General features: G+C 37.6%; 1 protein-coding gene across 1 annotated transcript in view; it reads left to right on the plus strand.

Annotated features, from left to right (window-relative positions):
* The window catches only part of LOC150102416 (muscle-specific protein 300 kDa-like), a 1,203,500-nt gene that overhangs the window by 107,260 nt on the left and 1,082,043 nt on the right, over nucleotides 1-14,197 (plus strand). The window contains exon 6 of the mRNA XM_090399574.1: nucleotides 10,585-10,718. Coding sequence (XP_090255700.1) covers nucleotides 10,585-10,718 — 134 coding nt within the window. The remainder of the gene's footprint in view (nucleotides 1-10,584; nucleotides 10,719-14,197) is intronic.

Consider the following 14,197-nt stretch of genomic DNA (forward strand, 5'->3'; position numbering starts at 1 on the left):
ATCAGTTCTAAAGCCGGTACAAGATCTAGAGGGAATCTGCAATTTTTGTATACCAATGCTAGAAGCATTCGAAATAAGAGAGAAGAATTTTTGGCATTAGTCAGTGAAATCTCACCAAAAGTTGTAGGCATTAGTGAAACTTGGCTGTCAGCAGAAGATGTGGTCACTGGAATTGAATGTGACGGGTACAGTATTTTCAGGGAGGATAGAGAAGATAGAACAGGAGGAGGAGTACTGTTGATGATAGCTGATGTGTTGCAGCCAAAGAAAGTAGTATATCATGATGATAGACATGTGAATGAGAGTTCATTTGAGGCAGTCTGGTGCGAAATAGTGACCAACGCAACCAAATATACAGTTGGATGCTGCTATAGGCCAGGGAGTACGGGGGGAGATATTGAATTCATGCATCAGCAACTTAGTGCAATGAGTGAAGGCTTACTGATTATTATGGGGGATTTTAATTATGGTGATATCAATTGGAAGGAGGAAATATCATGTAGCAAAAAGGAAATGGAGTTCATACATCTTCTACGAGATAGTTACTTGAAACAGTACGTAACTGAAGGGACACATGGTGTGAGAGTGTTGGACCTGGTTATTGGTTCAGAGGTTATATGCATAAGTAAGATGTCCTCGTTACCTCCAGTTGGTGAAAGCGATCATGTGGTATTGACTTGGGAGGTTGCAAAATCTGTGGATTTTTCTATTAAGAAGGGGTATGTACGGAACTACAGGTTAGGCAATTATAACAAGCTTCGGAGTGAGCTTGCAGCCATCCCATGGCAGAACATATTGCAAGGGAAAGATGTTAGCAGTGCTTGGGATAAAATCAGCGGGTATCTGAGGAAATCAATATCAGATTGTGTCCCCATGGTCAGGAGGTCAAACAAGGCAGGCATTAGAGGGATGAGCAGTAGTATCAAGCTTGAACTGCAAAAAAAGAAAATGTTATGGAGAATTTACAAGGAGAAAGGCGATCAGGACACCCATGAGCAATACAAGGCTCAAGCTAGGAAGGTTACCAGCATAGTAAGAAAAGCTAAATCAGATTATGAGAAGACCTTAGCCAAAGAGATCAAGGGTAATCCCAAAGAGTTCTTCCGCTATGTGGCAAGTATGAGGAAGAATGACTTCGGAAGGATAACCTTAGTGGGTGCTGATGGTATTGAGGTGACAAAATCAGATGTAATAGTTGAGTTACTGAGTGATCACTTTTCAAAAGTCTATCACCCAAGTGAGGATATCTCTATACCTATAGCAATACCTAATGTGAGAATTGAAGCTAAAGAATCAGATGTATTAAATATATTGCAAAACTTAAATGCAAACACTGCGGTAGGCTTAGATGGAATATCAGCTCGGGTATTGCGTGAATGTGCAAATGAATTGTCAACCCCTCTTACCTGGATATTTAATTTAAGTTTGAACTCTGGTATGGTCCCTAGGGAGTGGAAGTTAGGCAAAGTGGTTCATTTGCATAAGGGTGGCTCTAAAACTGCGGTATTGAATTACAGACCAATCACCATCTCAGGAGTTGTGGTAAAAGTATTGGAAAAGTTGGTTAAAGACAAAATTCAAGAATGGGTGGATCAGGATATGATACTCTATAGAGGCCAACATGGTTTTGTTAAAGGTAGATCCTGCCTTAGCAATCTATTAACTATTCATAATAGAATAACATCCGAGTTGGACAAAGGAACTGGCTACACAGTGGTACTTCTGGATTTTGCTAAGGCTTTTGACAGGATACCCCATAGAACACTGTTACGCAAATTGGAGCAGATGGGAATGGATATTAAATTGGTGATATGGATAGGAGAATGGCTCAGGGAGAGATACCATAAGGTGGTGTATGGAGGAGCCGAGTCCAGAATGAGGCAGGTGACCAGTGGTGTGCCTCAGGGCTCTGTGCTTGGGCCAATGTTGTTTAATTTGTATAAATGGAAACTGCTGTCTTAGAAGCATGCTGGTGGAGTGGTAATATTTTGCCTTTGTACCACTCCTTAGGAACCCTTCCCACTGCAAGGCTTTCATTAGTTAACTAGGTCAAGGGCATAGCTAACTGTTTTGCACATTCCTTAAGAATATGTTGTGATATGTCATCTATTCCCACATCCTTATTAACATCTAGCCTAACCAACATATGATACACCTCTGTTTCTTTCACTTCTAATTCTCCTAATATTTGTCTCCCTTCCATATATTGCACTGCATCATTTACACCAGTGGGATATACACTGAAAAAGTGCTCATTCAGTAATTCCTCTATATCCTTTGCAACTGTTATTCTGCTGCCATGACTATTCACTGGTGTCAACCCCCCATAATTATTCTTTTTCTTGCTTGCCATATAATGGGAAAATTCCTTTGAGTTAAAATCCTTCTAGTTTGACTGTCAACTTATCATGAGGTACTCTATCAAAAGATTTTGCGAAATCCAAGTATATTACTGTGTATCCTCCTCTGTCCAAGGAAGCAGTCACTTTATTGTAATAAGTAAGTAGATTACTAAAACACGACCTCCCTTTAGCAAATCCATGCTGTCCATCAAAGATTATACCATTGTTGTCTAGCCAACTCTGGAATCTAATTCTCACAAGCTTCTCCAACAACTTAACCACAACACCTGACACACAGATAGGCCTATAGTTTGATATTTGAGTTCGATCACCTCCTTTATGAAGTGGCACAATCTTGCCCTCCTTCCACTTCTTAGGAACTTGACCCAGTGCAAGACTCATATTAAAAAAATATGTCAAGGCAGGTGTGAACTCCCTGGCACATTCTTTCTGAATACGTTGTAATATATTATCAAGTCCCACAGCCTTATTTATATCTAGTTTACTCAACTCCCCAAACACCTCTTGCTCACTTACAGTCAGTCTCTCTTCCCCATCATCAACTGCTCTCAATCTCTTCATGAAGTCAGATTCACAAGATTGAAAGATCTTTATGAACTGCTCATTAAGTATCTCCACCACACATTCTGCAACAGCTGTCTTTATACCATTTCCTCCAATCAATGTCATCCTTACATAATCATTCTTTCTTTTGCTGGCTACATATCGAAAGAACTCCCTAGGATTCTTTTTGGCATCATTAGCTAACTGCTGTTCATACCTCTCTTTAGCTACTCTCACCAACCATGTCACCCTCCTTGCCTGGTCTTTGTAGACCTCATGAAATTGGTTATTTCCACTCTCTTATGCTGCCTCCACAATGCCCTTTTTCTCTGTATCGCATGCTTGATCTCTTTATTCATCCATCTCACACCTGCCTTATTTAACCTTCTCACCCTTGGAATACATTTAGACATTGCATCTGCTAGATAGTTTTTGAAAATCCCCCAAGCTGCATTGATCTCTTTTCCAGCTAACTCCTCATTCCATGCTACACCTGAAAGCTGTCTCCTGAGCTCTTCATAATCAGCCCCCTTGTAGTTCCACATATACCCTTTTCTCACAGGGGTCCTCGCACTGCTGGCAACCACCCAGGTAATCACCTCATGGTCACTCTCGCCAATTGGTGGATGATTTGACACCACATTTATAATTACATCCTCTGATGGTGATGACCAAATCCAAGACCCTTAATCCTCGTGTGCCTCTGTTACATACTGTCTGAGGTAGTTATCCCTCAAAAACTCAAGAAACTCATTTTCTTTACTTCCAGTTGCTATCTCATCATTCCAGTCTATATTGCCATAATTAAAATCATCCATAATGATCATCCTTTTCTTATTTGCTTGGCTAATTTCACTACATTTCCCTATCACCACCATCCACATTACCTGGTCTATAACAACATCCCACCAAGTATTTGATTCCATTCACCTCTATCTCACACCATACTGCCTCAAAACTACTGGCACTATTTCCATCTTGCATCTCTACTTTGCATGGACATAACTCTTTCACTATCATCAATAGCACTCCCCCTCTCTTTTTATCCCTTCTATCCTCACGAAACACATCATACCTTTCCATCTCTATTCCTGTCAGGATGTCATCCTCTTCCAACCATGTCTCACTTATTCTGACAATCTTTGGGTGAGCAGATGCAATTAGTGCAACCATTTCATCTGCCTTGTTTCTTATACTTCTAGCATTGGTATACAAACACAACCGCTCATTTCTGGATCTGCAGCTAGTTCCACTGATACCACTCACTTGATGTGATCTCTCCATGCTAGACCGGGGCCATTTCCCTTTCTGCTTCTTCATTTTAGAACCCTTTTCAATTTCAACTGTTTCTTCTTGATCCCTGGTCATCCCATTCCTTTCCTGCCTACACATGCTCTCACATCCTCTTGGAGCATCCACCTTTCTCGCACTGTGAACCCCTGAGCCTCCCCGTTTCCCTGCTCCTCTTGCACACCCGTTCTCTCATTTTCTATACTCATACCACTCACTTCCCCATTCATATCCACTTCTTATAATATATAACCATCGACCATCCACTCTCCAACATAAAACCACACAGAACAGCGAAACCACTACAGTCACTCAGATTGAAACAATACGATACCTTAGAATTTACTTCAATGCAGATATGAACTGGAATTGCCACATAAACCATCTACATATCAAACTCCGAAGAATAACTTGCAAACTCTACAGATTAAAAGACATAGTTCCCACATGTCTAAAAACATAAATATACAAAGCACTATGCCAAAATATACTAAGATATGCCATAACAACGTATGCTTTCGGCGCACCTTACAAACTAAATAGATTAATGTCGTTACATTACAAAATGATAAAACTGATCTTTTGGGAACAAAGAGACAAAAATGACTTTATATACACTGCAATATCAAAACACAAAATACTGACAGCAAAACATTTATGTCACTATGCAGCTTTGCTAAAACATTATTTCGATGCCAACTACAGGACAGTCAGAAACACATATCGCATAACATGACCTCAGACAACTAATTATATCATATATAAATACAATAATCACTATGGAAAGGTTACACGAAACTTCTACATCCCAGACATGATAAACAAATTACCTTTTGAATACAGAAACCTTACAAACTACAATAGCCTGAAAAGAGCTCTAAGGTCATACTATGAACAAGAAACACGCACCCAAAATATCATACAAACTTAATGAAACACAATATATTCATTCATGCTTCCAGTTCAGCGATGCATCAATAAAATCCAAGTTATTGTGTGATCGTGCGTGCGTGTGTGCGTGTGTGTGCGTGCGCCTGCGTGATTTTCTCAATCATAGATTTTTGTAGCTTCCCAACACAGCAAACAAACCAATAAATAATAACCAACTGGTGTCATCCTCAGTAAAGCTTACATATAAGCTTCGAGGATCAAAGCTAAGAGATTACTTCTCATCCAAGATATAAAAAAAAAAAAAAAAAGTATGTATCATATGAAATCAAATGTATGTAATAACTATAACAAATGTATGCAATGTAATTTTAAAAAAAAAAATTTTAAAATTATTATTGTTATTATTATTATTATTATTATCAGCAAAAAAAAGCATTAATATTATTATTATTATTATTACTATATTACTATTATTATTACTACTACAAGACTCAACTGGGAGGTCCTTTTATCACACACACAACTCATCATACTGTGTCTTAAACACACTCAAACTTCTTGCAGACACCATACTCTCAGGTAAGGCATTCTGATCATTTACAACTCTACACGAAAAAAACCTGCCTCTCACTTCCCTACTCACACCCTCTTTATGCAGTTTCCAGGGATGAGCTCTGGTTCTCCCCTGATCTCCCACTATTTTCTGTAGAACTTCTCCAGCATTGATCCTATAACAACCCCTTACCAACTTGTAAGTCTATCATATCTCCCCCTCTTCCTCCTGTCCACCAGCCTCTGCAAATTACATCTTCTCAATCTTTCCTCATCCTCGACATTCCAGAGGTCAGAAATTACATTAGTCAGTTGCCTTTGGACCATTTCCAACATCTCTTCACCCCCTTAAAACCAGGTGACCAAATCTGGGCACAATAGTCCATATGTGGCCTAATCAAAGCCTTATACAATGGAACAAGAATCTCCCTACTTCTATATGTCAGTGTCCTCAACATCATTCCCAGAAGCCTTTGTGTTGTCTTCACAATTTTGGCTATGTGTCCCTTAAATTTTAGAGCCCAATCCTTATCCACTATCATCCCCAGATCTCTTATTTCCTCCACCTCCAACAATACAGGGTGTTCGGGATAAATTTGACATATTTATAATTAATTATATTTTTCCGTAAGTTACATGTATTAACACACACTTCTCTTCATTTAAAAGGTTGGACCCTTCTTCATTCATATACAAGATGTCAGAAAGGATGGATAGCTGGAACCCACCTGAATCATGGAAGAGAATAACTTGTATCATGATGATTCGTGCCGGCCATCAAAATAAGGATATTTCGACTGCTGCCCAATGCTCCCTGAATACAGTAAAAACAATCAGGCATGAACTAGAGACTTGCAATGGTGACTACGAGGATGTAGCAAGAAGAAAGATCCCTAGCAGACGATCTGATTGCGTTCGTACAGCAGAATTCCTCGCAAATCTGCAGGAACAGGTGTTGAAGATCCCTGGCATTGGAATTCGGGCTTTGTCACGTGAAATGAATGTTGCAGCCTCTACTATGAAGCTTGCACTCAATGAAGACCTCCGCTACTACTCATACAAGCACCGCAAAGGTCAGCTGCTTACAGAAAAGGCCCGTGAAAAACGTTTGATAAACGCGAAGAAACTTCTAAGCAAAGTGAAACATCCTGCGGAACCACAAACAATCTGGTTCTTTTCCGATGAGAAAAACTTTTGCCAGGATCAAAAACACAACACGCAGAATAACAGATGGCTTGCATACAGTACAAAGGACATTCCTCGTGTAATGCAGACTAAATTTCCCCAAACTGTGATGGTTTTCGGATGTGTATCCTTTGAAGGCAATGTGATGCCTCCGCATTTTTTCCAAGAGGGCCTCAGGTTGACTTCAGATGGCTACGTGGAGTTGCTAAACACTGTAGTCAAGCCCTGGATAACAAGGGTAGCCAATGGTAGGCCGTATGTATGGCAGCAGGATTCGGCCCCTTGCCACACCTCTGGGAAAAGTCAAAAATGGTTGTCTGAAAATTTCTACGACTTCACCAGTCCAAATGTTTGGCCTCCAAACTCCCCAGACCTTAACCCCATGGATTATTTTGTATGGGGCGCAGTTGAAAAAGACACCAATCGCACTTCCAGTAATACCAAAGCCCAGTTAATGGATAAAATTAAAACAGTTTTTGCCGCCCTTCCCAGGGAGACTGTAGCATCAGCTTGTTCGAGGTTCCGAAGCAGGATTGAAGCTGTGATCGATGCTAATGGTGGTTATTTTGAGTAAATCTTGTTGATAGTATTGTAATTAACTCTGCCTGTAATGTTTTTTGTCAATTCATTAAATTTAATAGATACAAAGAAGATTTTCTTTTTCCTTACGAAACTGTCAAATTTATCCCGAACACCCTGTATATCCTCACCAAGGATAAATTCTGCATTCCATCTTTGTTTCCAAATTTTAAAACCTTACATTTTGCAACATTGAACTCACATCCCCATTTCCGTGCTCAATCACTCAATTTATTCAAGTCTTCTTGTAAGGCCACAACTTCTTCACTACTCTTCATGTTTCGTCACAACTTTGCATCATCTGCAAACAACTGAATATCTCCATCCAAATCTTCACCAATATCATTAATATATGAGTTGAACAGTAATGGCTTTAAAACAGACCCCTCAGGCCCTCCACTAGTGAATTTCCTTTTCTTGGATATTGCTCCCCAATACACAACTTGTTGAAACCTTACATTTTGCAACATTGAACTCACATCCCCATTTCCATGCTCAATCACTCAATTTATTCAAGTCTTCTTGTAAGGCCACAACTTCATCACTACTCTTCATGCTTCGTCCCAACTTTGCATCATCTGCAAGCAACTGAATATCTCCATCCAAATCTTCACCAATATCATTAATATATGAGTTGAACAGTAATGGCCCTAAAAGAGACCCCTCAGGCCCTCCACTAGTGACTTTCCTTTTCCTGGATATCGCTCCCCCATACACAACTTGTTGATACCTATCAGATAGCCAGTCTCCAATCCAATGCACTAATCTAATATCCAACCCCATCTGCTCTAGTTTAGCTGTCAACTTATCATGAAGTACTCTTAATTAATAAAGAAACACATAAAGAAACCACTGTGATATCTTTAATTATTACAAGAACAAATATTTCGTACTAAAATTAATAGTACATCTTCAGTGTCGTTTACAGTAATAGGAATGGAATACAAGCAAAATCTTCGGTGGATCACCTATTAAAATACAATTGTTACCGCGTGCTAGGAAATAATAGATATTAACAAATTTAATCTATTAAGATAAATGTTTTTTACATAAGATAAAAGTCTCCCAGATCTTTGAGAGACGGACAGTGATTTCTATTTAAATTTGGTTGGTGTAAGATAGTTTCACAACTTTCTTTGAGTAAGCATTCATATTTGAATCTGCATCTGTAATGGAGAACAGCTTTATCCCACTGGACACTATGAGTAGAGTCAATACTGTGCTGCACCAGACCATACTTCAAAGGTTTGTTGTAATCAGTATAATATTGATGTCATTTTATTCTTTTTTCCAAAGAACGGCCAGTTTGTCCAAAATAAGATACATCGCATTCGCATGGTATTTGGTAAACACCAGCCAAAGATAGAGAAGACAGTTTATCCTTTGTAGAAGTTAATAAAGAAGAAATTTTGTTGATTGGAATATGTTTTGGAATTAATTGATACTTTTTCAGAATTCTACCTATAAGTTCTGAGATTCCTGGAATGTACGGAATAGGAATATTACCCTCCAGATATCGCAAGGATATTCGAATATGTCATCCACTCAGGTGATTTTAGTTGGAAAAACAAAATTTACAAACAAATTGAACTTACTGCCATGGGTAGCACTCTGTCTCCACCTTTGACAAACTACTATTTGAAACAATTTGAAGATACTATGTTCTCATCCATTCATCCTCAACCATCTCTTTGGTACCGTTACGTTGATGATGTTTTTGCTGCTTGGCCACACACTAAAGATGAACTTTCCACTTTTCTACAATGGATAAATAACCTTCACCCACACATCCAATTCACTATGGAAAAAGAAAACTTTGGTACTTGACCATTTTTGGACATCCTCCTTACTAGAACATCTTCTGGTACCTTATCTACAAGTGTCTTTCGAAAACCGACATTTACTGGCAGATACATTCACAAAAAAAATCTGCGCACTAAATGTCTCAAAAATTTGGCATTCTTAAATCTCTAATTCATAGAGCTCATAAAGTTTGCTCTTCCCCAATAATCTTACAACAAGAACTTTCCATCATTAAAAAGTTAATGGAATTCTGAAAAAGTATCAATTGATTCAAACATATATTCCTATCAACAAAATTTCTTCTGGCATTTACCAAATACCTTGCAAATGTGATGTCTCTTATTTTGGACAAACTGGCCGTTCTTTGGAAAAAAGAATAAAAGAACATCAATATTATATTAATTATAATAAACCTCTGAAGTCTGGTCTGGTGCAGCACAGTATTGACTCTACTGATAGTGTCCAGTGGGATAAAGCTGTTCTCCTTTATAGATGCAGATTCAAATATGAACGCTTATGCAAAGAAAGTTGTGAATCTATCTTGCACTGACCGAATTTAAATAGAAATGACTGTCTCTCTCTCTCAAAGATCTGGAAGACTTTTATCTTATGTAAAAAACCATTTATCTTAATGGATTAAATTTGTTAATTTCTATTATTTCCTAGCACGTGGTAACAATTGTATTTTAATAGGTTTTCCACCGAACATTTTGCTTGTATTCCATTCCTATTACTGTAACAGACACTGAAGATGTACTATTAATTTTAGTACGAAATATTTGTTCTTTTACTAATTAAAGATATCACAGTGGTTTTTCATGTGTTTCTTTATTAATTAATTTACTATGCACAGGTTCCTCTTAAAATGAGATACTCTATCAAAAGCCTTCGCAAAATCCAAGTATATTACTGTATCCTTCTCCTCTGTCCAAGGAAGCAGTCACTTTATTGTAATAAGTAAGTAGATTACTAAAGCATGACCTCCCTTTAGCAAATATAGCAAATATTTAGCAAATATGAGAAGATCTTATCAAATATATAGCAATATGATTTTTAACTATACAAGTTCTGTGTAGTTTGATATCATAATTATTGAATTAATTTTATATACTTGCTTGGTTTCTGAGTGTTTCAATTCCAGATATATTTTTAATGGGAATGTTTCTATAAACCACAAGTATCTCTACAGCATGCTAACACTGTTTTGTTATACGGTAAAAAAAAGAAAAAATGAATAACTAACCACTAAAATTGTGCATTACTAAAATCTGAATATTTATTTAACTATGTGTAAACTATCAGTTTTGGTAGGTTAAGTGCATTATTAAAATATAAGATTATAAAGGTTGAGTTATGTCTATACTTTTTTGTGTTTCAGACATTACAATGTGAAGTAGAAAGCCATCACTCTGATTTAAAAATGCTTGACTCCAGATTGCAGGACATAAAGCAGAAACATCCCTCTTTAGACTTGAGTTATATTGAAAAGGAAAATGCTAACCTACAAAAAAGGCAGGTTACCTTCTTCACATTATACTTGTAACTGCAGTGATCTTTCAGGTATCTTGTCATATTGCGTGGGGAAAAAACTTTATTGCAAGCCAGTTAAATTAATGTATGGTTATAAAGAGCTAATAAAGAATTAACATGGTATACTAATCAAGTGAAAGACTAGTAAACTGAGATCCTTGTTATATGATAGCCAAATAAATGACAGATCACTGTATTTCTAAATAAACTTTGTTCTCAGTTTTACCTGACTGCAAAATTTATTAGTGTTGATTGCAGTGGTGGCCTGTGAAGCTTTAATTGGGGGTGCTGCCTATACAAAATAATTTAAAAAAATTCTTTTTTTCCTAATTAGTAACCAATTTATTAATAAATAAATCTGTAGATTTATTTATTTATTAGTAACCAATTTATTAATAAATAAATCTGTAGATTTATTTATTAATAAATTGGTTACTGGTTAGGAAAAAAATAATTTTTTAAAATTATTTTGTATAGGCAGTACCCCCACTTAAAGCTTCACGGGCCGCCACTGGTTGATTGTAAGTTGGTTAAATTTACATAAATATGATTATAAGCATATTCTCTAATTTTTTTGAAAAGCATCAGACTTTATGATTGAATTGACAAATCTTCCTCCTGTCAGTGAATGTAACAATGAGGTATTCATCTGGATGGTGGTGGTCAGCCAGTTTGAAAGGAAAAAATATGGCTAAAATAGCTGAGTAAGAAAATGCAGGAAAGTTGGAGCAGCAGAATGCTGTAAGTAATTGAGTTTAAAGGAAATTAGTGCTGCTTGGGTTGATGTGGACAAATGATTATGGAATAATATACAGCAGAAATATCTAAATGTATACTGAAGTTAAGTAGAAAAAAATAGAGTGGATATAAAATGAATAAGTGATATTACTATTATTATTAAAAAAAAAAAAATTAGCTAACGCCTTTTTGTTCTCGTATAGGGAGTAGGCGAGGCCGTTTTATAGCCCTATCTAACGTTTGGAGACTGAGTGGGCAGTTCAGTCTCCACTAGTAGCCAATCAGAGATAGCTGGCCCAAAGCTATCACTAATTATAAGAGATTAAGCATGCGATACAGAAAAAAAGGGCATTGTAGAGGCAGCATAAGAGAAGTGGAAGTAACCAATTTCATGAGGTCTACAAAGACCAGGCAAGGAGGGTGACTTGGTTGGTGAGAGTAGCTAAAGAGAGGTATGAACAGCAGTTAGCTAATGAAGCCAAAAAGAATCCTAGGGAGTTCTTTCGATATGTAGCCAGCAAAAGAAAGAATGATTATGGAAGGATGACATTGATTGGAGGAAATGGTATAAAGACAGCTGTTGCAGAATGTGTGGTGGAGATACTTAATGAGCAGTTCATAAAGATCTTTCAGTCTTGTGAATGTGACTTCATGGAGAGATTGAGAGCAGTTGATGATGGGGAGGAGAGACTGACTGTAAGTGAGCAAGAGGTGTTTGGGGAGTTGATAAACTAGATGTAAATAAGGTTGTGGGACTTGATAATAAATATATCACTGCATTTTCTGAAGGAATGTGCCAGACAGTTGACACCTGCCTTGACATATTTTTTTAATACGAGTCTTGCACTTGGTCAAGTTCCTAAAGAGTGGAAGGAGGGCAAGATTGTGCCACTTCATAAAGGAAGTGATCGAATTCAAGCAGCAAACTATAGGCCTATCTGTGTGTCAGGTGTTGTGGTTAAGTTGTTGGAGAAGCTTGTGAGAACTAGGATCCAGAGTTGGGTTGACAACAATGGTATAATCTTTGATGGACAGCATGGATTTGCTAAAGGGAGGTCATGTTTTAGTAATCTACTTACTTATTACAATAAAGTGACTGCTTCCTTGGACAGAAGAGAAGGATACACAGTAATATACTTGGATTAAAGGGGTATATTACTTGGAAAAGGGGTATATTACTTGGTAATATACCCCTTTTGGTAAGGGGTAAGGGGTATATTACTTGGAAAAGTAATATACCCCTTACCAACTTGTAGAGACCTACTAGTTGGTAAGCGGTTGTTATAAGATCAATGGTGGAGAAGTTCTACAGAGAAAAGTGGGAGATGAGGGGAGAACCAGAGGTCATCCCTGGAAACTATATAAAGAGTGTGTGAGTAGGGGAGTGAGAGGCAGGTTTTTTTCATGCAGAGTTGTAATGATTGGAATGCCTTCCCTGAGAGTGTGGTGTCTGCAAGGAGTTTGAATGTGTTTAAGACATGGTATGATGAGATGTGTATGTGATAAAAGGACCTTCCAGATGAGTCTTTGACTCCATGAGGTCTTGGGAAATAATAATAATAATAATTAATCGGCATGCAGTGAAGAAGGCAGCTAGTAAGTACCGCCATCTGGTGGGCCCTAACCCCAACACAATATTTTTAATGTCTGAAAATACTGTGTGTTCAACAGCCTATTTTTTTGAGTTTACAGGATGAAAAATCCGAGTTTCCGGGAGTAAAAATCCTCTAGCCTGTGCCAGAGATCGACTAACTCTGGAACCGGTTGAGAAAAGGCTTAGAAAAAGTTCCTCTAGTCGGTGACTAGATTCGAACGCCTTTCGTCGTGCGATCAAGTGCTGTAGAGTGCAAACGCCACTTCTGCTGAGCTACACAGGCTCTTGCAAATGGCACTTCTACTGAGCTATACAGGCACATGGCAAAATGAAAGTATGAGATGATTTATCACATCCCACCCTATGAGTGAGAACCAAACAACACAGTTTGTGTTATAAGAGCATGAATGTGTTAAATCCAATCAACTTTTCTGCATTCACTGCATTTTAGGCAATGCATTTCACTCACAAACTAGTCTTCATGTGAAGAACTTCTTCCTAACTCCCCTTCCTCACACTATCCTGTATTTTCCTGGGATGGCCTCTTGTTCTATCTAATCTCCTTCCATTGTATGAAAAATCTCTTCCACATTAATCTGGATACAACTGATCACCAACTTATATGTTTTGCTCATATCCACCTCTCCTTCTTCTTTTACACTGTTCTGCAAATAGGTTGGTTCTCCCACAATGAGTCTTAGGACTTCATGGAGGTGTTCATGTAATAATAATAATAATAATAATAATAATAATAATAATAATAATAATAATCACGTGCCCAACACATGGCAAACTGAAAGTATGAGATGATTTATCACATCCCACCCTATGAGTGAGAACCAAACAACTCAGTCTGTTTTAATACTCTGCACGCTATAGACAATCAACTCCATACATCACTTGCTGATACCTATCTGACAGACCTTACCTATCCAGTTCACTAATCTAGTATTTATTTCTATCTCTTCCAATTTAGTTGCCAGATTGTTGTGTGACAATCTGTGAAAAATCTTTCCAAAATCTTAGTTTACCACTTTATATTTCTCTCTTGTCTAATAAATTAATCATCCTGTTGTAGCATTGGTGGTAGATGATTTCATTGTATGGTGTGAGACTACCATCTGACTTA

This window comes from Typopeltis vanoorti, chromosome 10 (assembly GCF_054136105.1).
Source record: "Typopeltis vanoorti isolate ZY-2024b chromosome 10, IOZ_Tvanoo_1.0, whole genome shotgun sequence".
Lineage (NCBI taxonomy): Eukaryota > Metazoa > Arthropoda > Arachnida > Uropygi > Thelyphonidae > Typopeltis > Typopeltis vanoorti.